The sequence below is a fragment of the Panthera uncia genome, chromosome A2 (genome assembly GCF_023721935.1).
Source record: "Panthera uncia isolate 11264 chromosome A2, Puncia_PCG_1.0, whole genome shotgun sequence".
NCBI classification, from domain to species: domain Eukaryota; kingdom Metazoa; phylum Chordata; class Mammalia; order Carnivora; family Felidae; genus Panthera; species Panthera uncia.
In genome coordinates, this window is record NC_064816.1 from 2,881,468 (window position 1) to 2,906,663 (window position 25,196).

General features: G+C 59.3%; 2 protein-coding genes across 3 annotated transcripts; both read left to right on the top strand.

Annotated features, from left to right (window-relative positions):
• The first annotated feature begins 588 nt into the window (after window positions 1–588).
• Window positions 589–6,896, top strand: EBI3 (Epstein-Barr virus induced 3). Of its 2 annotated transcripts, none has more exons than XM_049639632.1 (5): window positions 589–914; window positions 1,742–1,865; window positions 2,939–3,117; window positions 4,141–4,298; window positions 6,531–6,896. In XM_049639632.1, exons 1-5 carry the CDS (start codon window positions 848–850, stop codon window positions 6,681–6,683), a joined length of 681 nt encoding a protein of 226 aa, XP_049495589.1. In that variant the 5' UTR covers window positions 589–847; the 3' UTR covers window positions 6,684–6,896. The 2 variants fall into 2 exon arrangements, with proteins under 2 accessions (XP_049495589.1, XP_049495590.1); XM_049639633.1 differs by having other exon boundaries at window positions 1,745–1,865.
• A 1,588-nt stretch (window positions 6,897–8,484) lies between these two features.
• On the top strand, window positions 8,485–21,469 carry YJU2 (YJU2 splicing factor homolog). The gene is made up of 8 exons (XM_049639635.1): window positions 8,485–8,676; window positions 10,462–10,562; window positions 12,323–12,467; window positions 14,346–14,480; window positions 16,556–16,737; window positions 17,672–17,795; window positions 20,170–20,314; window positions 20,468–21,469. The coding sequence occupies exons 1-8, from the start codon at window positions 8,653–8,655 to the stop codon at window positions 20,578–20,580; spliced, it is 969 nt and encodes a 322-aa protein (XP_049495592.1). The 5' UTR covers window positions 8,485–8,652; the 3' UTR covers window positions 20,581–21,469.
• The last annotated feature ends 3,727 nt before the right edge of the window (window positions 21,470–25,196 follow it).

The following is a 25,196-nucleotide window of genomic DNA, read 5'->3' on the forward strand; positions in this document are numbered from 1 at the left end:
TGCTGGGGGCATCCCACCCCCAGCCTCCCTGCCCCTGGCAAGTCCCCAGAAATCCCCTGGGGTTTCTTGGATCTTTCTAGCTAAGGCAGGGGAGGCAGGAGTGTGGCTTGTCCCGGGGGTTTCCTTGGGTGTCCAGGGAAGGCACCATGTCTGTAGGGGCTCAGCCTGTCCCTTGGGATCCCTGTGGCTCTGATAAGGTCTGCAGGTGGGGCTCCGTCCCCGGGGCCTGCGTTTCTGTCTCTCTGTGGCCTGGCGTGTGGAGCCCTGGCCAGGGTGGGTCCCCACCACTGCGGTCGGGCCTCTCTTCACCCTGTCTCCTTCCCTAGGTCTCTGTCTGTCTCTGTGTCTGTGTCTCCTCTGTTTCCACCCCTGTCTCACGGTCTCCCATCTCTGTGTCTTGCTCTCTCCTCTCTGTGTGTGTCCCTGTGTCCCTCCCCACAGTGTTCCTTTCTCATCCTTCTCCATGACATTGTCCCCCTCCGGGGGTTTCCCCGTCCCCGTCCTCGCTGCAGGCGGAAGGAAGGACTGGCAGCCGGGCTGTTGTGGGAAAGGCCACGGGGTCTCCACTTCTCTCTTTCGTGGCCTCCTCTCCTGCCCGCACCCTCGGGGCCTCCAGAGCCCCGCTGGTGGCCGCGATAGTGAAGGGACCTCCTCCGCCACCACCGCCGCCCCAGCCCCTGCTCAGCTCTCCACTGGCCCCGCCAACTGGGTGGGGGAGTCATATCTGGGGAAGGAGAAGCTGGGGCTTTGACCCGGGGGCTGTGCTTCCCCCCTCGGGTGGGACTCCAGTCCCCTGCCTCCCCAAGGTGCTCCTGCCCCAGCTCATGACAGCAGAGCCCGCGGAGTCATGGCCTCAAGACTCCTTCTGGTGCTCGCCCTCTGTGTGGGCTGCTCACCCTGCATCGGGAGAGAAGGTATGTGGGACCCCCGGGGGCCTGGGAGGCCAGGGCAGAGGGACGTTCCCTGGGGCCTGGAGGTTGCCTGCCATGGAACATTCTGAGCTGGGGTGGGAGCTCACACACCTACTGGATACCCGGTGCAGGGGGGAGGGCGTTACCATCCCATTGCACAGATGGGGAAACTGAGACACAGGATGAGTCCCACCGCAAAGTGGCACCAGGAAGCGGCAGCCACAGCTTGGATAGAGGGAGAGAGACGGAGGGAGGGAGGGAGGGAACGAGAGACGTTTTAATTATAGCATCCATTTCACTTGCTTCGAAACAAAGTTGTTACGAGAGGGGCCACCCAGGTCCCCTTTGAGGCTCCTTAAACCTCAGTCTGGGGCGCCTGGGCGGCTCAGTCGGTTGAGCGTCCGACTTCGGCTCAGGTCATGATCTCACAGTTCGTGGGTTCGAGCCCCGCGTCAGGCTCTGTGCTGACAGCTCGGAGCCCGGAGCCTGCTTGGGATTCTGTGTCTCCCTCCTTCTCTCTGCCCCTCCCCCACTTGCGCCCTGTCTCTCAAAAATAAATAAAACATTAAAAAATTAAAAAAAAATAAAAAATAAACCTCAGTCTCCCCATCTGGAAAATGGGCTAATACTTCCTTCCCAGGTGCTAGAGAAGGTGGGAGATGAGGCAGGTGCCTTTCACTCACGCACTCATTCATTCATTTCACAAACCTTTATTAGGCACCTACTGTGTGCCTGGCGGGGAGGCTGGCGCCAGGCACACAGTAGGGCTCGGACCATCCCCAGGGTGACTTTGAAAGCTCACCCTGCTCCCTCTCCCTCCGGGGCCCCAGCAGCCCCCACCCAGCCCAGGGTGCGGTGCCGGGCCTCTAGGTACCCAATCGCCGTGGACTGCATCTGGACCCTGCCGGCCTCTCCGCTCCCCACCAGGCCCACTTCCTTCATTGCCACGTACAGGTCAGAGTGCTAGGGGGGCCTCCGGGGTGGGGGGGGGGTTTCCTGCTGGCCCTGAGACCAGGACAGCTGGAGGCTTAGGGAGACCTGAAACCCTCGGGACTCTGGAGCAGCACCAGCTAGGGGAAATACACTTCCTAAAATACAGATTGTGAGTCACGTGCCTTGTTTAAAATCTTCGAGAAGCCACGTTTAAAAAGGAAAGGGAAATTGTGAAGTTGACTTTGGTATTTTACTTCGGTAACGTCTAAATATCCCGAGGACTTCTCGTTTAATACGATGGGATGTAATTTAACATGCTTATGTACGATCCATGTATTTACGTTTATGATAGAAGTTGATATTACTTAAGAGGATTCAAGAATAATTATTTGAACGTGTAGTCAATATTTTAAAAATTAATGAGATATTTCACAACCTTTTTATGCTTAGTCTTCTTTGAAATTCCACATGCATTTTACACTTATAGCACGTTTCAACTCACGTGCTAAACATTCACTGGAAATTCTCGGTCTCTGGTTATGTTTTATAAAATTTGTGGCTGGGAAAATCGATTCACCCAACTGGGAACTTGACGTTGAGGGTAGATGAAATAAATTAGAAACACACCCTCGGTTGCACCAGCCATCTTTCAGATGGTGGAGAGCCACTCATGGCCGGTGACCGCTGCATCCAACAGCGTGGTCGGAGCCTGTGGAATATTCTGGAAGGCTCTGGAATGTTCTGGAATGTCTCTAGAGTCTGAAGTCTCAGGGCCTCAGAACTCAGCAGAATCAGGATCTTCTTATTTCCAAACCTGTGATTCCATAGACCTTGGGATGTTGGAATTCTAAGGCTGGAACTTTGACATTCCAGAAGCCTGTAGCATCCGAACCCTAGCATCTCCCTGTGGGGCGGTACCCCTGGCCCTGGGTCACCACAGGCTCTGCGATGTTGGGGCGAACGGCTCCCTCAGGGTCACCCAGCCAACAGCAGGATCCCAGCCCGTGGTCCTCGAGTGCTGTCCGCACGGGGTCCGGGGCACAGGCGGGCCGGCAGGAAGGGCCGAGGCCCTCATACTGTCCCTGCGTGTCCAGGCTGGGCGTGGCTGCCCACGGGGAGAGCCGGCCCTGCCTCCAGCTGACACCAGAGGCCACCAGCTGCACCATCCCAGACGTCCAGATGTTTTCCATGGTGCCATACATACTCAACGTCACGGCTGTGCAGCCCCGGGGCACCAGCAGCAGCTTCGTGCCCTTTGTTCCGGAACACATCAGTGAGTGTGGGCAGCGATGGGGGGTGTGGAGGCCGTCAGCTTGCTCCTGCCCCTCCCCCCTCTCACCACCCGCCTCCTGTCACCCATCCTGGGTCCCGTCAGCCCCACCTTTGTATTTCTTCGAGAAGAGACCCACTTTTCCCCATCCTGAGCCCCTGTCTGGCCCTGCACCCGGGTCCCAGACTCCAGCCCTCACCCCCACAGTCCGTCCTCCCCACAGTGGCCACCAGAGGGTGCACACGAGCCTCCGAGTCGGGTCCAGCCCTCCTCTGCCCACAGCCCTCCAGGACTCCCAAGTCCTCCTCCCCTGGATCCCCAAGGCCCCGCGCACCTGCCGCATCCGCTCCCTGCCCTCCTCCCTCTCTCCTCCTCACTCCTTCTACTGCAGCCACACGCGCCTCCTCTGTCCCTCCAACACACCAGGCAGGTCCTGCCCCAGGACCTTTGCACTGTCTGTGCCCTCTGCCGGGAATCCTCTTCCCCCAGATCTCTCTGGGAGAGTTCACTCCCTCACCTCCTTCAGGCCTCTACTCATCTCCTCAGTGAGCTCCTCCCACCCCCGCCAACTCTCCGAGCACATTGTTGGATTGCAAACCCTCATATGTTGCTGGTGGTTATTAAGAAAGTCTAGGGGCACCGGGGGGGGGGGGGCTCACTCAGTTAAGTGGTGATGGTTGCACAAGTCTGTGAACGTACTAAAAACCACTGAACTGGAGACACTTCAGGAAGGTGAGCTTGGCGGTGTGTGAATGACGCTCAGAAAAGCACTGCAACCCATTCTCCTCCTGCGGGCACTCTCGATCTTTCTTCCTTACCCTTCACGACCTACGGATTTGCTTCTTGTTCCTGGTCTTTCGCTCCAGGGGATTGACTGAGCTCCAGGAGGGCAGGGGTTGGGTTTGTGTTGTGTCCCCAGTGCCCAGGCCACCGCTGGACACTCAGTAGACCGTCGATAAGGATCTGGTTGCGTGAAGGAGGGAATCTTCCATCCCTTCCTGACCCCGCATCCTGCTTGCCCATCAGTCAAACCGGACCCTCCAGAAGGCGTCCGCCTGAGCCCCATCCCTGGGCAGCGGCTGTGGGTGCAGTGGGAACCCCCCCGGTCCTGGCCCTTCCCGGAGACCTTCTCACTCAAGTACTGGATCCGATACAAGCATCACAGATCTGCCCGCTTCCGCCAGGTGAGGAGGACGAGGGGAGGAGGGGAGGGTGGTCCCCGGGTAGAGGGCACCGCGGGAGCAGGCGGGCGCTGGGGCCTCAAACGCAGCCAGTGCGCCACGTGGGGGCAGCCCCGGGATTGGACTCCTGGCTGTCTACCCAAAGGGGCGGCAGATGGGAACGCGAACAAATCTTCGCACATACACGTTCACGGCAGCGCCGTTCACAGCAGCCGAAGCGTGGAAACTGCCCAAACGTCAACGGATGAATCAGAAACACACAGGCGTCCACCGCGCACGCGCGCGCCCAGCGATGCACGCGTCCACCGCGCACGCGCACCTCCCCGGGTCGCGAGCAGGAGCGAGGCGCCCCCACCCGCCGTGCAGGGAGGGAACCAGACACGAGAGGCCACGTGGTGTGGGCCCACGTGTGTGAAACGTCCAGAACAGGCTCATCCACGGACGGGAGGGGGGCTCGTGCCTGCCCGGGGGCCGGGGGGGCGGGGTGGGGGAGGTTGCTGATGAGCCCGTGGCTTCCTTTTGGGGCGATGGGATGTTCTGGAAGGAGAGTTGACGGTTGCACAACAGCGGGAAGGTACTCAATGCCACTGGATGGTATCTTTGGATGGGTGAATTTCATGTCATGTGACTCTCACCTTGCTTGAAAACAAATCCGTTGTTTTGCATGCTTACAAAGTGAAAAAACAAATAAGGGCAGGGTACTGAGAAGGTCAGCTGTGTACCAGACAGCCTGGGAAGCGGGGACCAGGAGATCAGGGCTTCTTCAGTCCTGTCCCGTAGGCCTTTCTGGGAAGATGGAAATGTTCTCCGTCTGCACCCACAATTGTACCGCGAACCACACGTGTCTGCAAGGAGGGGGGGGTGGGTAGCCAAGGATCTGGCCTTTTTTTTTTTTTTTAAGTTTATTTATTTATTTTGAGAGGGAGAGGAAGGCTATGCACGCGCGAGTTGGGAAGGGGCAGAGAGAGAGAGAGAGAGGAGAGAGAATCCCAAGCAGGCTCCGCACGGTCAGTCAGGAGCCCGACCGGGGGACAGGGCTCGAGCTCCCAAACCGGTGAGATCGTGACCTGAGCTGAAATCAGAGTCAGATGCTTAACCGACTGAGCCACCCAGACTGAGCTAAGGAACTTGCTTTTAAGTTTTATTTAGCGTTCATTAATTTTATTTTAAATATTTTTGCAATCCTTAAAACTGAGACAGAATTTGCATGCCATAAAACTCGCCGTTTTAAAGTGCACAACACTATACGAAGCCAGTGGCTTTGAGTGTATTCGCAAAGTTGCGCAACCTTGAATCTAAATGCGAAATGTCAATCACCACATCCTGCGACCATCAGGACAGGTCAGGGCAGAGCCGAGAGGGAGCCAGTCAGGTCTGGGGCTAGGAGGTTGCCTCTGGGGGCTGGGATGGGTCGTCCTTGAGGATGAGGGGGACCCGGCAGGAGGAAAGGAAGGGCCAGGAGGAAAGGGCCGGCTCTGGGAGGGAGGGTGGGAATATCAGGCCAGAGAATTGCTGAGTGTGTGCCTCCCTCGTGCCCATGGGTTGTCGTCTACGGAGGTGGCCAAGTGAGGATGTGGAGAGGTCAGTGCCTCGGCAAGAAGATTTAGTAGATTTCCCGACAGAGGGGGGCCCTGGGGCAACATCAGGACGGTCAGGAGGCAGAAACGGGAGCCCGGCTTGCCTCTGTTGGGATTTCCACGGAAAGGCAAGGCAGGACGAGGTAGACAGCTCGGGGTTGGCGAGTCTGAAGGGCTCTGGGCTGCACCAGCCCCAGAGGCTTTGAGGCAGGGGGAGTGTCGGCTTGAAAGAGAGAGGAAGAGGGGTGTGAGTCCAATCGGCGGGTTTGTGGGTTTGTACGTGAGAGGCAGGCTCCTGGCCTGCTTGCGAACTCTGAGACTCGGCTGACCCTGGTCAGCAAGACGTTGAAGATCTCGAATCAGAAGATACCGAAAACTTAAAAACAAGGTTAACCCAGGGGGCCAGGAGGGAGCCTGGAGGAGGAGTGGGGTGCTGGGGTCTGGCTGCTGAGACAGCCTGGGGGCCCGTGCAGTCCCCCAAGGAATCCTGAACCGGGCGGCTCTGGGGCCAGGGATGGGGAAGCCCCAACGCGGTGGAGGGGGCCGCAGAGGACGTGTCTTTTGGATTGGGTGAGGGTCTGGGTCTTGCAGTTCTGTGCACAGCGGCCCCTCCCAGCCTTGTCCTTCCCACTGACCTGGCCCTCTCTTCTGCTCTCAGGTGGGGCCCATTGAAGCCACATCCTTCACCCTCAGGGCTTTGAGGCCCCAGGCCAAGTACTGCATCCAGGTGGCCGCTCAGGACCTCACCGACTATGGGGAAGTGAGTGATTGGAGTCTCCCTGCCACTGCCTCCATGATCTTGGACAAGTAGCAGGGCTTTCTAGGACCCCCAGAGGAGGGGTTGGGTCCTTGACATCCAACCCTCCCCCTTCCCCACTGCCGCGGATGGGACCCAACTGGCCTGGATCCGCTGCTGCTGAGTTGCTGGGCCACTGTGGACAAATCACTTTGCGCCCCCCCCCTGAGCCTCAGTTTGTCAATCTGTGAAATGGGGATGTACTTCTTTCTTAGACCCCAGTACAGGGCTTTATGAACTGTGAACGTGTGATGTCTTTTATTGTTTAACTAGAAAAAGACTGTTGTTGCTGGAATGAGGATTCCTCCTCCCTTCCTTCAGTAGACCCAGATGAGACCCAGAGAGGAGAGAATGGAGTGGGACACACACACAGCGACTCCCAGCTCCTATGAATGGGGTCAGGGCTGGAACGGAGGCAGAGCCTGGGGATGGCGGAGTCCTGGGGCTGGGGGCAGGGGTTCTGCCTGGGATAGAGGGTGGAATCCGTTCAGTTCAGGCGTTCAGACCACCTACCTCCTGAAAAGCTGCCTGGGGGTGAGCCTCATTGTGGATGGACACAAAAATGACATGAATCTGGGAAGACTTCTCTAGGAGGGGGCAAAGCCTTGCGGACCGAAGACCAGAGAAAATCCACGGACTTGTTTGTGAATTTCACTCGGAGGTCACCTTCTCCGAGAAGTCTTTCCGGACCACGTCGTCTATGGCCAGCAAAGTCATGGCCCCCCAAAGATACCCAACTCCTAATGCCCAGAATCTGTGAATACAGTACCTACCATGGCAAAAGGGATTTTGCAGGTGTGATTAAGAATCATGAGAATCCTTAATTTGACGATTAAGGATCTTTTATTAAGTTAATGAACATCGAGGCGGGTTACCCTCGATGATCCAGGGGGCCCCAGGATAATGACAAGGGCCAGAGGGAGAGAGAAAAGGTGATGTGACAACAGAAGCAGAGGCCAGAGTGATGCCAGGCCATGAGCTGGGGAATGTGGGTAACCCCTGGAAACTGGAAAAGTCAAGGAAACACATTCTGCCCTGGAGCCCTCCTCCCATCCACTTTAGACTTCTGACCTCCAAACTGCAGGCTAGTAAACGTGTGTGGTTTTAGGACAGGGAGCTTGTGATAATAACCTCGCAGCAGCGACAGGAAGCTCATACACCATCTCAGGGAGCCCTTCTTTCCACTGTCCCAACACTGCCCTGTTGCATTATCCCCAGATCCCTTACCAGGTGTTTGGGTGTGGGAGCTGGTGTATGTGTGTGCAGGGGATGTGTGTACGGGAGCTGGTGTGCGTGCATGTGTGTCTGTGTCTCTGGTGTGTGCAGGGCAGGTGGCTTTGGAGCTGGTGTGCGTGCATGTGCAGGGGAGATGGGTGTGGGAGCTGGTGTGTGTGTGTGTGCGCGCGCGCGCAGGGGAGGAGGGTGTGGAGCCTGGTCTCTGAGTGTCTGCCGGGGACTCCAGGTAAACTTGGACGGGGTGGCGTCCAGGGTGCTCCTCTGCGGACACGTGCAGCCCGGGGGCGCTGACCGACCCCAGTCCCCAGGTGAGCGGCACGGGAACACGTGTGGGTCCCCGCAGCCCAACACACAGCGTAAGCGCTCAACGCCGACCTCGGTATTCGCTCCAAGAAAGAGCAAACAGTAGGGAATGTCTCGAGCAGCGGCCACGGCGCGTCACGACCCTGTACCTAGGAGCCCCTGGTCACCTCTAGGGGGCGGAGCGCCTGCCTTGAACTTCCAATCAGCCGGCTCCCGGAGCTTTTGTTGCCAACTACCGAGGTTGCAACTCGGAAGAAGAGAGAGCCGGAGTCGGGTCTTGACAGGCGGGGATCTGAGCCAATGAAAAGGGAACCTGCGTATGCTCCAACCAATAATAGAATGAAGGAAGTGACGTCAGCGGAAATACGAGGGACGGTTAAGGAAGTTCGGCGAACCCCGAGCCTAAGCGGTCCTCTGGCCCTTGTGGGAGGAGTAGGAGGCAAAGATGTCGGAGCGAAAAGTTTTAAACGTAAGTATTTGGTGACTGGGGCTTTCTACCGGAGAGGGGACGTCTCGGAGCTCCGGCCTAGGTGGGCCTCCTGTACTTTCCTATTGGAACCTTTTTCTTTTCTCCAACGATCTTCCGCAGGGCGTGGCTTTCAGACACCTCCCAATCACCTTCCGTGAGGGGTGGGCCTTCGCGGTGTTTGGGGGCGGAGCTTAGGCTATTTACCAGGTCACGTCCTCTGATTGGATGTTCCGAAGGGAATTAGCCAATCATTTCCCCTGGGGGGGGTTCGCCTTGAAGAGTATCGGAGTTTTCCCCACGCCACGCCCCAGGGCCGTGGCTCCCGGAAGCCCCGCCCACATACGGGTCTGGCTTTGCTCAGCCCTCGCGTTCTGCTGGCGGGGGAGCCTCCTACCTGTATTGTGAAACGGGGACTTTTGTGAGGTGGAGGGGGGCTCAGAAGTCAGCATGCGGCTTCTGGAAAAGAGAGCTCTTGAATTTCCAGTTCTTGTCCCCACCCCCCACCCCTCAGAAATGTCAGGGGGTGAGCTCCCCAGCCTGGGGGCGGGGGGGGGGGTAAGTCCAGGATGTCAAGCCAAGAGCCCAGATCTGCAGGGTCGGTTTGATGCTCCTTCCTGCGGCTCAGCGTTCTAATCTTTTAAACATTCATGTTAGGAATGCACCCCCAGCCCCTTCGCAGTCCAGTTCAGGTGCTGGACTTCGTGTCCCTTAAAGTCCTTCCATCCTGAGGATCCAACTGGGAACCGTTTGTCTAATTTACTGGTGGATAGTTCTACGCGCCGGCCGTTGCGCGAGTGGCACGCACATCGCATCAAGGAGGTGGACGGGTTATGTCCATTCAGATGAGAATGAGGCCCAGAGAGAGGGGTGATAGCCACGGGGTGGAGGAGTCCAACCCAGGTCCCTGGATCCGTAACCTATGCACCACTGTACCACTGTTTCCCCCAGAGTCCCGTCCCCGCAGGGACTCAGTTTCCTCCTCTGTGAAATGGGGACGTCGCACCCCATCTCCTAGAGTCTTTGCAAGGATTCTGTGGGACATGGCAGGTAAAGTGCTCCACGTGGCGTCTGGCGCCTAGTAGGTGCCCAAAACACAAGCTGCTGTGTTTTCTGATTGTCCCTTGAAGTTGTTTTTATAACCCCAAACTGCCTTCCCCGTATGCCCCACCTCAGCCTCCCGTGCCGGGGTTAAGACAGCAGAACTGAGGCTGCCGTCGTCAGAAAGGCAGGCTGGCGAGGGTGGACCTTGGCTGGCATCCGGGAACTTGAATCTCAGGCTGGTTCCCACTGTTCCCTGATGAGAATGGTTCCCTGGGCTCAAACTCCGTACGAACAACGTGGTTTACGCTGCGCGTGGGCCCTCCTCCTGGAGTCTAGAACGTCAGAACCTGCGAGGCCGTGGGGCCTGCGTGAACTTCCCTCCGCGAAAACCCTGGGCGCTGGGTCCCCGTGAGCCTCCGTGGGAGACACCGTCTCACGTGTGTTGTCGTATTTCATTACTGGGGTAATCAAGCACGTCCTGTGTGAGCCCGTTGGGAGAAGACCCTGGAACAGTGCGTCTAGTCTCCCCGGCCCCCCCCCCCACACACACACACCCTGTTTCCTTTGCTGATTTCTCTCTGTGTCCTTTTGAGTGGTTGCCATAAGTACGAGCGTACGCGGAGTCCTAGGAGCCGTCACACGAAGTCATCAAACCCCAGGGCGGTCCTGGGGACCTGGGTCTGGCGGTCCCCAGAGCCCTTCCCTGTGGCTCAAACAGCTCCCTGCTGCTTTCACTTCCCACAGAAATACTACCCGCCTGACTTTGACCCGTCAAAGATCCCCAAGCTCAAGCTCCCCAAAGATCGGCAGTACGTGGTGAGGTTGATGGCTCCCTTCAACATGAGGTGAGTGCCCCCCCCCCCGTGCGCCTCTTCATGTGCCCCCCCACGTGACATCCCAGTGAGCACGTGACTCGACCAGCCCTCACCTTCCTCAAAGTTCAGGATTAACCCCCCCGGATCTTGATCATTGGTAGTTAAGTGTGTTAAGCGGAGATGGGGCCCTGGGTACTAATTCACCTCCTCACAACAGCCACGCTCCTTCATACCCCAGGACCTTTGCACGGGCGGTTCCTTCTGCCTGGAACCCTCTTCCTTCTTCTCTCACGTGGCTGGTGCTTTCTTCACGCTTCAGGTCTTGGCTTAAATCTCACCCCCTCAGGGACGCGTGGCTGGCTCAGTCTGTAGAGCATGTGACTGTTGATCTCAGGGTTGTGAGTTTGAGCCCCACATTGGGTGTAGAGAATAACAAAAAAATAATAAGTAGCTTAAAAATATGAATATTAAAAAAACAAGAAACCTTTGGGGCACACGAGTGGCTCAGTCAGTTAAACATCTGACTTCGGCTCAGGTTATGATTTCAGGGTTCGTGACTTCACGCCCCGTGTCGGGTGAGCTCAAACCCCACTTGGGGTGAGCCCTGCTTCTCTCTCTCTCTCTCTCGCTGTCTCTCTCTTTCTGTCTCTGCTCCTCGTGGGATTCTCTCTCTCTTTCTCTCTCTCTGCTCCTTGCTCACTTACGCCCTCCCTCTCTCAAAAAATTAATTATTTACTTATTTTAATTAAATCTTAAAAAAACAATCTCACCTCCTCGGAGAGGCCCTCCTGCCCCCCATCTGACCCCTTCCGTGATCCCCTCTCCCTCGCAGTCCCCAGATCTTGCCCTCTGCCCTGCTTCCCAGCGACCGCCTCCCCAATGCTGAGTCCTACAGATTTTCACGTTTCCGCATGTAGAAGTTAGATATACCGACCATCACAGACCCCTGGTTGAGTGAAATTCAGCGTTTATATATTGTTAGTCTGTTTCTCGCTCTCCTTCGTTCATTCGTTTTGTTTTTAATTCAGCAATCACTCTGGGTGCCTGCTGTGTGCCAGGGCCCAGGCTGGGCCCCAGGGATGCTGCGGGGAAGGAGACCGGCAGAGCCCCTGGCCCGCGGAGCCCACAGTCAGAAGCGGTGGAGATAATAACCCAGTGTTCGGGCACATTCACGCCCGGTGTACATGGGACGTGTGAATCAGGCATGAGGGAGGGTGACTGAGTAGGTGGCAGGAAGGGAGGCTGCTTAGCTGATGTGGTCAGGGACACGTCAGAAGACACGCCAGCAGGGCTGGGGTCTGAAAGGTGAAGGGTGTCCTGGGCTCTGTGAAGTGCAGGGCAGAGGCCCGGAGGCGGCCCGAGCTGGGGGGATTTGTAGGAACCGTCAGGAGGCCGGGGTGCTGCGCCTGGGGAGCACGGGGCCTGAGTGAGGGCAGGCTGGCGGGAGCTTCCGTGTGGCTCCTGTGGCTTCCCTCCTGGTGGCACCGAACCTTGTGGAGGCTAGGATGCCCCATGAGCGCCAGCCAGGCTTCTGGGAGCGTGTGACCGGCGAGTCTCAGAGGGTCTGGATCGTCCGGGTGCTTCCCCAGAAGGGGACCCTGGGACCAAGACCCAGGCAGGTAGGAGGAAGAACGGGCAAGATGGGGGGAATCTGAGGCAGGCTGCCGTGGGAGGGAGGGAGCTCCCCGTCCCTGGAGGTATGCAAGCAGCCATCCGCCAGAATGCCCGAGCATCCGACCGCAGGAACCCGGGTACCGAGCTGGTACAAGTCCCCCTGTCCCGCCCCACAGGTGTAAGACGTGCGGAGAATACATCTACAAGGGCAAGAAGTTCAACGCGCGCAAGGAGACCGTGCAGAACGAGGCCTACCTGGGCCTGCCCATCTTCCGCTTCTACATCAAGTGCACGCGGTGCCTGGCAGAGATCACCTTCAAGGTAGACGCCAGCGGGGCTGGCCCTGCCCCCTCGGGGGCTCCCCGCCCATCCTCTCCCGGCAGGGAATCCCCCTTTCACTTTATCCCCAGGAAACAGAGGCATTTTGGGGAGTTGTAAGGGCAGAAACGCAGAAGCAACCCACATGTACAGTAACGAGGGACTCGGGGAGCTAGTGACCATGCGGTGAGGAGCTGTACCGCCGGTGACCCTCACGACTGTGCGAGGATTTGGGGAGAGGACGAGGAGAGCCTCCCGCTCTCTCTTCACGTCCTTACGTACTATCTTCTCCCCATACGTTCTTCCCTTTGGGTTAATGAACAAGATTTGGGTAAAATGAAGAAAAAGGATATTGAAAGAATTACATATTTTGATGACTTTGTATTAAAAAATATTTTTTTAACCTTTATTTTTGAGAGAGGGAGAGAGAGAGAGAGACAGAATATGAGCAGGGGAGGGGCAGACAGGGAGGGAGACACAGAATCCACAGCAGGCTCCAGGCTCCGAGCTGTCAGCACAGAGCCCGAGGCCGGGCTCGAACCCACGAACGGTGAGATCACGACCTGAGAGCCGAAGTCGGACATCCAGCCGCCCCTAAATTTTTAAAAATTTTTTTAAAGTTTATTTTATTTGCCTTTGAGAGAGACCGCGCTTGGGGGGGGGGGGCAAGAAAAGGGAATCCCAAGCCCCCCCCCCCCCCCACGCTGACGTCGCGGAGCCGGATGCGGGGCTCCCACCCACGCACGCGCTGTGAGATCACGACCCCCCACTGACCTCAAGAGTCGGACGCTCGCCTGGCCGAGCCACCCAGGCGCCCCTGTATGAGTTTGTTTAAAGACCAGAGGCACTGTGGCAAAATGTTCGAAACCGGGCTTCCTGGTGGAGAATTTCAGGCGATTACGTAGCGAGGGGGACATGGAGGGCGGGCGCGTCCCCGTGTGAGGTAGACACAGCTCAGACGGGAGTACGGGCCCCGCACCCGCAGATCTGGCCTATTCCTCTGCCCGGCCGGGCCCCGTGCGTGGAAACGGTCGCTCGGAGGTTTCTTGTACGGCGTCCAGGAGAAGCGCTGCGCGCGCACGCGCGGAGCGATCACCCTCTACCCGGCCCTTTTTGGTTTCGCGCTGCGTAGACGCCATGTAGATTTCCGCGTTTTCCCCAATGCCACCTTTCCAGCGCGGGGGTCTCGTCCAGGAGCCCAGCTTACATTTCCTCCCTCTCTCCGTTTTATAAATGCAGACAGGGCCACGCTGTGCACGGACGCGATGTGTGATTTAGAATTGTGAAAGGCGCGCGCACACACAGCAGAGGCATACGTGTGCTGCGCGCACGTGCACACAGCAGACAGGAAGACAGCATGCGCGCAAAGACCCAGAGACTCGTATTTGCAATGGCGGGGAGGGCGGCAGGGGGGCAGAGGGCGGGTAGAGAGAGGTGTGAAAGTCCAGGCTACAGAATTTGGCACTTTTGGCAAAGGGGACAGGAGCTCTAGAAAGCACCAAACGAGCCGAGTGTTAAGAAAAGGAGGGGCGCCCGAGCGGCTCAGCCGGTTAAGCCTCCGACGTGGGCTCAGGTCATGATCTCAGGGGGCGTGAGTTCAAACCCCGCGTCGGTGTCTGTGCTGACAGCGCGGAGCCTGGAGCCTGCTTGGGATTCTCTCTCTCTCCCAAAATAAACTAACTAACTAACTAGCTCAACAAGTAAATAAACTTTTTAAAAAAAGGAAAGAAAAGAACAGGCGGGAGGAGGAGTGAAGCATGAGAGAAGAGAGAAGGTGTCCCGGGCTGCGGGCTGTGGGCTGCCAGGATCTCTTGACGCCCAAGGACACAGGACTGATGTCTGTCCTCCCCCCCCCCCCCCCACACTCCCCCCGCCTTACAGACAGACCCAGAGAACACGGATTACAGCATGGAGCACGGGGCCACCCGGAACTTCCAGGCGGAGAAGCTCCTGGAGGAGGAGGAGAAGCGGGTGCAGAAGGAGCGGGAAGACGAGGAGCTGAACAACCCCATGAAGGTAGAGCCCCCGGGCCTCGGCCCTCCAGGTCACCCCCGCCACCCCCTCCCTGCCGCTCGCGCACCCTGCGTGGTCCCGGGGCTGCGTGTACAGGACCCGACTCCTGGGATCCGCTTGTTAGATTGGCTGCCAGTCACCCTCAGGGAAGAGAGCTCATCCAGGGCCTGCCCTGCCGCCCGAGCCCCCTGATCTGGGTCCGGAGCACTTGGGCCACGTGTGGGAGCAAGCCCGGGGCGGGGGCCACCTGGCAGGCAGCAGTGGGCGGCCCCCAGGAGCTGGGAGCAGCCCCCCGTCCAACAGCCAGCAAGACAGCGGGGCCCTCAGTCCCTCGGCCGCAAGGAACCGATTCCGCCAGCGGCCTGAGCGAGCTCAGAAGAGCAGCCTGGGCCCCCGGTGAGACCACTGGCCCTTGCCGTCAGCCTGGTGAAACCCTGCCGGAGAACCCAGCCGTGCCGCGCGGCACCGGCCTCCTGGCCCACGCCAGCGGGCAGACGGGGAGATTTGTGCTGTTTTAAGCCACCGAGCTGGTGGCAGATGGTCATGCAGCCAGAAGAAGGTGATACAGGGAGGCAGGAGGTCGGACTGGAGAACACAAGGCGCCGTGTTAGCGCGGGAGACTCCGATGACCGTGGGCCGTGGAGCCCAGAAGCGTGGGAGGCACCGTTCTCTTGAATGTTCGCTGGCTGTGTGGCCTTGGGCAAGGCACTTGGCATCCCTGTGCCTTGTGTTGCCTTCCTCAGAAAAAAGAGAGCATCTGTGCCCCTTCCGATCTCCCCGACCCGCATGATGCCGGCTATTCCTGCGCCCCTCTGCCAGGTTTCTGAGCTACCGCGGGGGACCCGATGCGACGGGTTCAGCAGGGTGGCGGGGGCGGGGAGGCGGGCTCTGCAGGGGCTGCGTGTGCCCGGAGCTGCCTGCGTGGTCGCGTTCGTCCTTGTCCGCCCACACTGGCCCCGGGGGTTACAGCCTAGCGAGTCTCCCCAAAACTGCAACTTTACCTAAGAAACATCTGTGATCCTACAGTTTCTGAGGGTCAGGAGCCCCGGGGAGCTGAGCCAGGATGGGGGGCTCTGGCCCGGGGTCTCTCATGAAGTCGCGGTCAAGCCACATCTTCTGAAGGCTCGACCGAGACCAGAGGGGCTGTTTCCATGCTGGCGCCCTCAGGGAGCTGGCAGGGGCCTCCGTCTCTGCCACGCGGGTCCCTCCACTGCACTGCCCGAGCCCCCCCCCCCCCAACCCCCGACACTGAGCACCCGCACCACGCAGCACCGCCCTCCCCAAAGCGAGGGATCCAGAAAAGCGGGAAAGGCGCCGCCCTCAGAGCGACAGGCCATCATTCCGTCTTGCTCTGCTCCCTAGGAGCGGGTCACGGAGTGCGGCCCACACTCGCGGGAAGGGAATTCAGGCTCTGCTCTTTCAAGGGAGGAACCTCGAAGAACCGGGGGATATACTTTCAAACCCCCGGGACCGCCACTTCCCAAAGGCTCAGCACAGGGTCACGCGGCCAGGAAGCGGCCAAGGGCGGGTCCCACACCCGGCTGTGCCCGGCTCCGAACGCCCCTGTCTCGGAGACGTGGGCTGGCCTTGCCCCTCCGAGCCTCGACAGAAACGGAGCTATCGCAAGGATTAAGTGACCTTCCGTTTGGAAACATCTCAGCCTGGCACACAACAGTGGCTCAGGGTGTCCGTTTTTAACCTTTTTTGTAACTATTTTTTTTAAGTGGGCTCCGTGCCCAGCACGGGGGTTCAGGTCCCGACCCTGACATCCAGCCGCCCGCCCCACTGACTGGGCCGGCCGGGCACCCCTCCTCTTTGCTATATATATCATTTCATGCTGGAGCCAGGCTGGCAGCCGAGGCCGACTGGCCCCACCACTGACCAGCCACGCGGCCTCAGATGACCACTCCCCGTGCCCGGGCCTCGGTGTTCGGAGCTGTGAGATGGGTGCAGCTCGGGCAGGAGGCCCCCGAGCGGGCGCTGTGGATGGAGGCGGGGTGGGGGGGGGGGTCTCTCCCTGGCGGGTGCCGAGCCCCACGGCCCCCGCAGGCGCACGCAGCCCGTGTCCTGCCCGCCAGGTGCTGGAGAACCGAACCAAGGACTCCAAGCTGGAAATGGAGGTGCTGGAGAACCTGCAGGAGCTCAAGGACCTGAACCAGCGGCAGGCGCACGTGGACTTTGAGGCCATGCTGCGGCAGCACCGCCTGTCCGAGGAGGAGAGGCAGAAGCGGGAGCAGGAGGAGGACGAAAGGGAGACCGCGTGAGTCGGCCGGGCGGGGCCGGGCGGGGGCCAGGGTGCTCTGACCCACCTCCGGCCCTGCCTCTGCCTGGAACACCCCCCCCTTCCAGGTCTTCCCGGGCTCCCTCAAAGGCCGCCTTCTCCGGGAGGCCTCCCCCATCCCCCCCGCGTCTCACTTTCTCAGGGCGTCTGTGTCGGGGTCCCCAAGGCCCCGCCCAGGTTTGGTGACCTGTGAGGAGGAGCCTCAGGCCCGGCCTGCTGTGTTCACACTTTGTGCACGGCACCTACCACCGGGGAACCTTCTCCCGGTTTATGGCCTCCCTCCCTCCCGCCTCCAGAATCTGAGGTGGCTGGGTGTCTGCATTCGCAGGGCCTGGGACAGGGGCACGGAGTAGGTCCCCGTGGCGCGGGCAGGTCGGCGATACGGTGATCCGCAGTGAGAAGGGTGTATGTTTATCCGGCACTTGCTGAGTGCCGGGCACTGGTTTGAGGTCGTCCTGATCGTTCTGGCAGTCGAGGGACTGCGGTGTGGGGCGCTCCAGGCACGGTCCCGACCGAGTCACCCGGCCAGGGTTCGGGTTCAGGTAGCTGGTGCCATCGGCCAAGCACTTAACCACTCGCTGCCCTCAGTGGACAGAGATTTTTTTTTTTAACGTGTATTTATTTTGAGAGAAAGAGGGAGCACAAGCAGGGGAGGGGCAGAGGGAGGGAGAGCGCGAATCCCAAGCAGGCTCCATACTCAGTGCGGAGCCCAACGCGGGGCTCGATCTCACCGAGGTCACGACCTGAGCCGAGAACAAGAGCCGGATGCTCACCACACTGAGCCACGCGGCACCCCCAGAGAAGATTGTTTTTAAGGCATTTGTGTGCCCCCACCCCGCCTCCGGCACTCACCGATGTCAGGAGGGGCAGCGCGCCCCGGCAGGACATCCCAGGCCCACGTGCCGTCCCACAGGGCCCTGGTGGAGGAAGCCCGGAAACGAAGGCTGTTGGAGGACTCAGATTCAGAAGAGGACGCTGCTCCTCCTGCCCCGCCGCGCCCGGCCCCGCGGCCCAACCCCACCGCCATCCTGGAGGAGGTGAGTGCACGCCCGGACCTCCGTCTGTTCTCGGGTTAATCTGAGAGGGTGGGCCGGGGGTCGGCCTAACCTGGTCTCCAAAGGCCAGACCGCGTGTGTCGTAAGGGCTCAAGTCCGCCGTCGCAGCCCCAAACAGCCCTGGATCTTGCGGGCATGAGTGGCCGTGGTCACGTGCCGGTAAAACTTCACGGTCAAGACGGGCTCTGCTTTACCGGCCGCTGCTTCAGCCGCTGAAACAAGTGAGACCCTCCAAGGTGGAGACCTAAGAACTCCGATGTTTGCCTGTCAGCCCCTCAAAGTTGTTCATTGGCTGGACTAACCTCCTGGCCACACGCAGCTGTAGAGAGCCCGGGAACTGGGGCCTGTAGGCGGCCTGTGCTGGCAGAAAGGAGGGGAGAGAAGGATGTGGCAGGTGGACTTTGCACCACAGCTGTCTTATCCACCAAGGTCAAGGCCACTCTTTTTTTTTTTTTTTTTTTTTAACGTGTATTCATTTTTGAGAGACAAGAGACAGCGCGTGAGCAGGGGCGGGGCAGAGAGAGAGGGAGACACAGATTCCCAAGCAGGCTCCAGGCTCTGAGCTGTCAGCACAGAGCCCGACACGGGGCTCGAACTCACGAACCGTGAGATCGTGACCTGAGCCGAAGTCGGACGTTTAACCGACCGAGCCGCCCAGGCGCCCCTAGGCCACTCTGGTTTGTTAACTGAAGAAGGGGGTTAATGAGGGAAATCGTTTATTTTCATTTAAACGTATCCGTGGTCCGGGTTACTAGATTGCAAGCCCCGCCAGTGGATAGGACCCCAGGTAACAAGGGTTTCAACTGCACAGGGGTTACTTTTCTCTCCAGCGACAGTTGTGCACAGCCATCCGGACAGGGAAGGTGGCCCCACAGCACGGGGCCCAGGCACCTGCCTTCTTCCTGGTTCTGCTGTCGGCGGGGGTGGGCGGAGGGGGAGGGGGGTGCCCTCATTTTATGGTGTCCCAGTGTACCTTCACATCCTGGCCGGAGAGGAGAGGGGCAGACAGGGGAGGGGGACTTTCCGGGGCCGCCGCACATCCTGCTGCTCACATCCCATTGGTCAGAGCCGAGCCACCTGACCACATCCTGCTGCAAAGGAGGATGGGAAAGGTAGTCTTTCCGTGGGGTAGCCATGCTCCCGCTGAGTTGCCCCTGACGGTCAGCAGAGAGAATGGCTCTGGAGGTCGTGCGCTGTCCTCCATCAATCTTTGAAGGCTTCATTGATGTCCCGTCCCCCCCAGCCCCCTCACAGGTGTCTTGTTCACGCCTAGTGTGACAACCAACTTTCCTTTTGCACAGTATGCCTCCGTCAAGACTTCCCAAACCTTCACCGAGACCCTTACGGAAGCTCGTCTGTCCGTCCCTGTGTCCTTGGTTCAGTTTAGGGGCAGTGAGCGCAGCTGGCAGGGACGGGTTTCGAACGAGTGCTCACAAGCGCGGGCGCCGGCCTGCTGTGGGGGCCGCGTGAGACCGTTCAGTGATGCCGGGTCAGAAAGCTGCTCTGTCTGCCGCTGGGCCGCGTCTGTCCTGGTCGCCGCTCTCGGGGCCCCGGCCAGCACGCAGATTGCGACAGGGCCGCCCGAAGCCCCCTTCGCATCTCTGCCTGTAGCTCCTCCTCCTCGCTCTGATGTCAGCCCGGGTCCCCTCTCTGAGGAGACCTGTCCCCACCGCCCTGTCAACAGTGGCTGCCGTTCCCTCCACTGTCGTGCCACGCTGATGTCCTGCTGTCAAGACGGGTGTTGTCCTGGTGACCTACTCTTGTCCCTCCTCCGTCCTCCCTCAGATGGTGGGCCCCGCGAGGGCAGCTCCAGCGCCAGGCTCAGACAGGACCTCCTGATCCAGGGGATTCGTTTCTCTGTTTCAACATAACTGGCAAAAGGGGTTCCTCCCAGTACGATTGAAGAGCTGGATGTGAGGCTGAGCCCCTTTCTGCCTTCCCCTAACTAGTCCCGAAAGTGGGTGCCTCCGTTTCCCCTCTTTCCATCAAACATACTGATAGAGCATCTTCCTGCCAAGAATTACGTGTGGCACTGTGGATGCAGTTGTGAACAGGACAGGAACCCACAGCATGGATGGATGGGGGTGATACGTAATGAGGCAGTAAAGGGTGAAAGGGTGCTGGGGGCGTGGAAATACAGCACTCACTTGAGCTTGAACTGTGGAGAAAGGTTTCCCAGAGGAGCCAGTACTTGGGTGGGTATTGAAGGGTGAGTAGGAGTTCGCCAAATGCATTAGAGGAAAAGGGGCATGGCAGGTGGAGTGAAGGAGGTGAGAAGGTGTGTGACTTAGGATGTGCGGGAGAAGGGGGGATCTGGGACAGCTCACCCACTCGTGTCCCCTCCACTTACCCCCAGGCTCCAAAAGCCAAGAGGAAGGCGGAGAGCTGGGAACGGAGCGTCGGCACCCTTGGCAACAGGCCCCCGCTGTCGGGCCTAGTCGTGGTGAAGAAAACAGACCCGGGTCGCAGCACCAGGCAGGGCCAGGCTTCACCCACCCCCGGTAGGTGCTCCGGGGTCCCGGGATCGGAGCGCAGCACCTCAGAGGGCCGCCAGGTGGCAGCAGCGCCCCCAGTGCTGCTGCCGCGCGCTGGGAACCCGCGGAGGGGGGCGAGGGAGGGGCGCCCCCTACCAGGCGCTCTCGCCTCTCTCCCAGGCCCCAGGAAGAGCGGGAAGGCGGCTGACCCTGCACCCTGGACGCCCGGCACCTCCTCCCTGAGCCAGCTGGGGGCATATTCGGACAGCGAGGACAGCAGCGGCAGCAGCTGAGACCCCTGCCCAGGCCCTTCTCCGGGTCAAGGTCAGGTGTCCGTAGTCAGCTGCTGGTCGGCAGGAGGCCTCGGCACCAACCAGGGCCATGAGCGGACAAACACAAATGTTCTCCGAGGCTGGTCGGGCCAGCGAGGGCTTCCACCCCCGGACTCGGTTTCTCCCCTGTCCCCCCACCTACCAGCCTTCGGGGACCTCGGGGTCCCTGGCTCACGCTGCCGCCCTCCTGGCCCTCCTTCCGGGGCTGTGGCATCCCTGGAACAGCCCTCGGCTTCCGGCAGGCTTTTGCGGTACTCCCTGGCCTCCCTTGGATGGCAGGGAGGGGTGGGCGGTGTTTGGGGCCCGCCCCCGTTGCCCCGCCCACACGCTAGCTCCGCCCCCTCCTGCCATGAAACCTGCAAACCAGTGAAAGGAAGCTGTCGCCTGGCCTGGGCACTTTCGCCGGCTTCTGAGGCGGGGCCGCGGAAGCACACGTGGCCAGCGTGGGCGCCTGGCTCTCAAGCTGTGAGTCGATCAGGGTTTGTTGATCGGCCTGAGTTTGGGGATGATTTGTTATGTAGCACTAGATAGCTGACACGGTCGCGTGACTAGTAAACCTGGTTCCAAAGCTCACGTTCTTTCAAGGCTGCCGGCTGTCAACTCTGGTGTAATTCTCTTCTGCTTCAGCCTCGTCTAGTCGAAGGTCCTGTGTTCCCACCAGCTTCCTTCACAACCTGACACCCCCCCCCCTTCCCCCATCTCTCCTGCCGCTCCTCCCGGGGTCGCGGACGTCAGCCCTCCTCTCACTCATTCACTCGGCATTTGATAATGAGGCTTTGTGCTTCTCGCTGTTTGCGAGATGAAAAGCCCCCACTTTTTCTTTTAATTAAAAAAATTCTTCTAATGTTTATTTTTGAGAGAGAGCGAGAGAACACGAGCGGTGGAGGGGCAGAGAGAGAGACACACACACACAGGACCCAAAGCAGGCTCTGAGCTGTCTGCCCAGAGCCAGACATGGGGCTCGAACCCACAAACCGTGAGATCGCCACCGCGGGAGCCACCACCCAGGCACCCTGAAAAGACCCCGCTTTGGGGGGTCTGCTTTCTGCTTTCCTACGATGGTTTCTGTGCTTTAGTGTGACTTGAGGTGAACTGGGATCCAGCCAGGGCTTCCGATCAGGACCCGGGGGCCTCCGCTGTGAAGACAGGGCCGGTGGGGGGCGGGAGCCTGCTCACCCCCGCCTGGCGAGAAGTGGAGGCTGGAGCGTTTACACCCCGAAAGTCCACGCGTGCTAGGAAGCTGCACACCCCCGCCAGAGGCCGGCACTGCCTGCTTTCCTCACACTCCGCGACGCCCGCGACGCCCGCGACGTGCCTGTTCAGACCAGCGGTGAGGGTAAACCGTCCAGCCGGAAGAGGGCAGGAGGCTGGGCCTCTCTGGTTCGCTCCGATTCCTCCCTGCAGACGTCCCCGTTCTGGGGCCACCCTACTTGTAGCCACGTACACGTGCCATCGGTTACCAGGGTGAAGAGTATCGACTCCATCCTCCCGCCTACGTTAGCGAGCCACGGTCGGTGGGCCAAACGTGGCCCACAGCCTAGTTTTGTAAATAAAGTGTTATGGGCACATAGCATGGCTGCTTCGCTCTGCAGTGGCCGAGTTGAGTAGGGAGGACAGGGACTCTGACCCGCAAAGCCACCAGGTCAGCCCACCCCTGCCTGGGTCGCCCAGCTCTGCACTTCCTGCTCCGCTCCCCCAGCCTCCACGGGAGGGTGGCCGGGACCCCTCCTCACCCCGATCCCCAGGCTCACGCTGTGCCCGCGGCCCTGCTGCCTGAAGTCACCCTGAGGACGGCCACCAGCCGCCCTCTTCTCAGTGGCGCACCGGACGGAGTACGCGGGATCCGGTTGGGTGAGTAATGGGAGCGAACGTTCGTGAAGGACTCAGCATTTGCTAAACCCGTGCCAAGCTGTTGGGCAGATCTACTCATTTAAGTTTCTGAGCTCACGTAGCTTTTTTTTTTTTTTTTCTTTTTTTTTTTTTGAGCGCCTACTTTGTGCCCAGATCTGTTTCAGGCACTGGGACAATGGCAGTGAAGAAAAAACAGTCCCCACTCATAACGGTGACATTATTTTTGGAAGATGGGGGATAAGATAGTAAACCCACCTAAATATAACAATAAGGTATGAAAGGAAATACGTGTGTGCTGGAAGCCGTGACAACTCTGGGCGAACACACAGCAGGGCGAGATGGCGGCCTGAGGGGTTGCCGGCCCGAGGTGTGTTTATTACCCCCCCCCCCGCCACGCGAAGAGACCGCCTAACAAGATCTATCAAAAGGTAGCAGCTGAAAACAACAGAAATGTGGGTGTGGTTCTGCCGGGTTCTCTGCTTCAGGGTCTCGTGGCCGCAACTGAGATGTTGGTCGGGGCTGCGGTCTCATCTGAAGGCCCGTCTGGGGCAGGATCCCCTTCCAAGCCCGCTCACGTGGCTGTTGGCAGGATCTGGCTCCTCACAGGCTCTTGGGCGGAGGCCACCCTCAGGGCGCTTGCCTACAGGGACCTCCGACAGCCGGCTTCAGAAAGCCACCACAGCAGGAGTCTTTGAGAAGTGGTATCCCATCACCTTTGCCCTGTCACTCTGGCCGCAAGCAAGCCGCAGGTTCCGGCCACGTTGACGGGGAAGGGATTACACATGGCTGTGACCACCAGCAGCTTGGGGTCACTGGAGGTCCGCCGAGGGTCTACCTGCCAGGCGCCCTGTCAACAATGAGCTTTGCAAGGGTAGCTGTGTGGACAGGTGTATCCTCAGCACCTAAGACCATCCAGGCACTAAGTAGGTGCTCAATAGATGTTTGTGGCCTAAGTGGGTGTCTCCCCATTCACAGAGGAGGGAGCGGAGGCCCACAGTTCTGCCCGCTCTGTAACCCCCTCCCCACCCCCCACTTCGCTGGAACTTTCTTCTATTTCCCTGCAGGCCTTCACGCCTCGTTCTCCCACCCTTTGGCCTGGGAGCAGGTCTGCTCTTGGCCCCGGTTCCTGTGGGGGTGCCCAGGGTCCAGCGGCAGGATAGCATACATCAGTGTCTGGTGTATGTGTGTGCTCGGATCCTGCAGAGCCTCGACCCGCCTCCTCTCCCCCACACCCCCTGCACCCCCCCTCCTGCTCTCCAGAGCCTGCCCTTCCCCCTTTCCCCACGCACTCGCTTGCTCGCTCACTAGCTCCGTGTCTGTCATCCTGGGGAGCTGTCAGGCCTCATCCAGAATCTCCTCCATCAATCCCCTGGGGGCTGCGGTACATCAGAGGAGTTGGTGGGGGTGCCCCCCCCTCCAAACAGCCCGCTCTGCCTGAGCCTGGACTGCACAAAGGGCCCATTTCCCAAGCTCTAACTGGCTCATTCCCGTGAGGGGAGGCTCCTTGGCCAAGGGCTCAGAATGAGCGAGGGACAGGGCCTGGGTTTGCAGCCGCAAGGCTCCAAGGCTATACCTTTAATGACCACGCTCCGTGGCGACTCCTGCAGACAGAGCCTCCAGGGGCTGGGCCGTGCCCCTCCCATCAGATTGGCCACTCGTGATGACACAGCTGTGTCTCTTCCATCAGACTAGGGGCCTTTGAAGTTGGGACCATGCCTCCCCCATCAGATTGGGACTCCTAAAGACAGGCTCCCGTCTCCTCCATTAGACTAGGGGCACCTAAAAGCAGGGCCACGTCTCTCACATCAGAGTAGAAGCCCCTGAGGTCGGAGCCATACCTCCTTCATCAGACTGAATGTTTCAGAGCGTCAGATCACGCCTCCCCTATCAGACTGGGAGCCTATTAGGCAGGCACCTATCCTCCATCAGACTGAGTCTTCTGAGGTAGGAGTGTTTAGGCCTCCCCATGAGCCATCCCCAAGGGTCCTTTCTTATCCTGGTGCCTTGGCTCCCTTCCCACCTCCAGACTGGCTGCTCATGAGACAAGAGTGACGGGACAGCTCCCAGCCAGGGACCCCATCTGGCTGCTTCTTAAGATCCCATCCACCTAAAGCATATACTGAGCACCTACTGTGTGCCATGCAGTAGAGTATTATTTGGCCATCAGACGAGCGAGGCGCTCACACCTGCTACGTGGATGGGCCTTGAAAACGTGACCCAGACACAAAAAGCCACATAGTGTGTGATTCCTTGTGCGTGAAATGTCCAGGGCAGTTCGCCCCCAGGAACAGAAAGTACATCAGAGGTGCCGGGGCCAGAGAAGTGGTGAGAATAGGCAGAGGCTGCTGATGGGGATGGGGTTGCTTTTGGGGGTGATGGGAATGTTCTGGAATTCGTGCTGCCGGTTGCACGATCTTGAGAACATGCCCAAACTGAAACGCACACGCCAAGTGGGTAAACCGTAGGTATGCGAACTGTATCTCAAAAGGAAAAAAACAAAACAAAACAGAAAACAACGTGCCACCAACGGTGTCCCGAAAGCGCTCGACAGAGGTAAGCGGTCATTGTCCCATCTCAGAGACGGGGAAAACAGTTGAGGTCACCACCCAAGGTCAGGAGGGCTGGGATTCCAGACACTGAGCCACACCCAGGAGACGCCCCTGATACACTGCCTCTGGGACCACGGGTGCTGGGGGAAGGGAGGCACCCCCAGACCACCCCACCTG

Excerpts from the sequence above, each read along its gene's own strand:
- EBI3 (XM_049639632.1), top strand. The coding sequence starts at position 848 with ATGGCCTCAAGACTCCTTCTGGTGCTCGCCCTCTGTGTGGGCTGCTCA. Across the intron at positions 1,866-2,938 it reads TCCTTCATTGCCACGTACAG|GCTGGGCGTGGCTGCCCACG; the intron begins GTCAGAGTGCTA and ends CTGCGTGTCCAG. Across the intron at positions 3,118-4,140 it reads CTTTGTTCCGGAACACATCA|TCAAACCGGACCCTCCAGAA; the intron begins GTGAGTGTGGGC and ends CTTGCCCATCAG.
- YJU2 (XM_049639635.1), top strand. The coding sequence starts at position 8,653 with ATGTCGGAGCGAAAAGTTTTAAAC. Across the intron at positions 14,481-16,555 it reads AGCTGAACAACCCCATGAAG|GTGCTGGAGAACCGAACCAA; the intron begins GTAGAGCCCCCG and ends CCTGCCCGCCAG. Across the intron at positions 16,738-17,671 it reads GAGGACGAAAGGGAGACCGC|GGCCCTGGTGGAGGAAGCCC; the intron begins GTGAGTCGGCCG and ends GCCGTCCCACAG.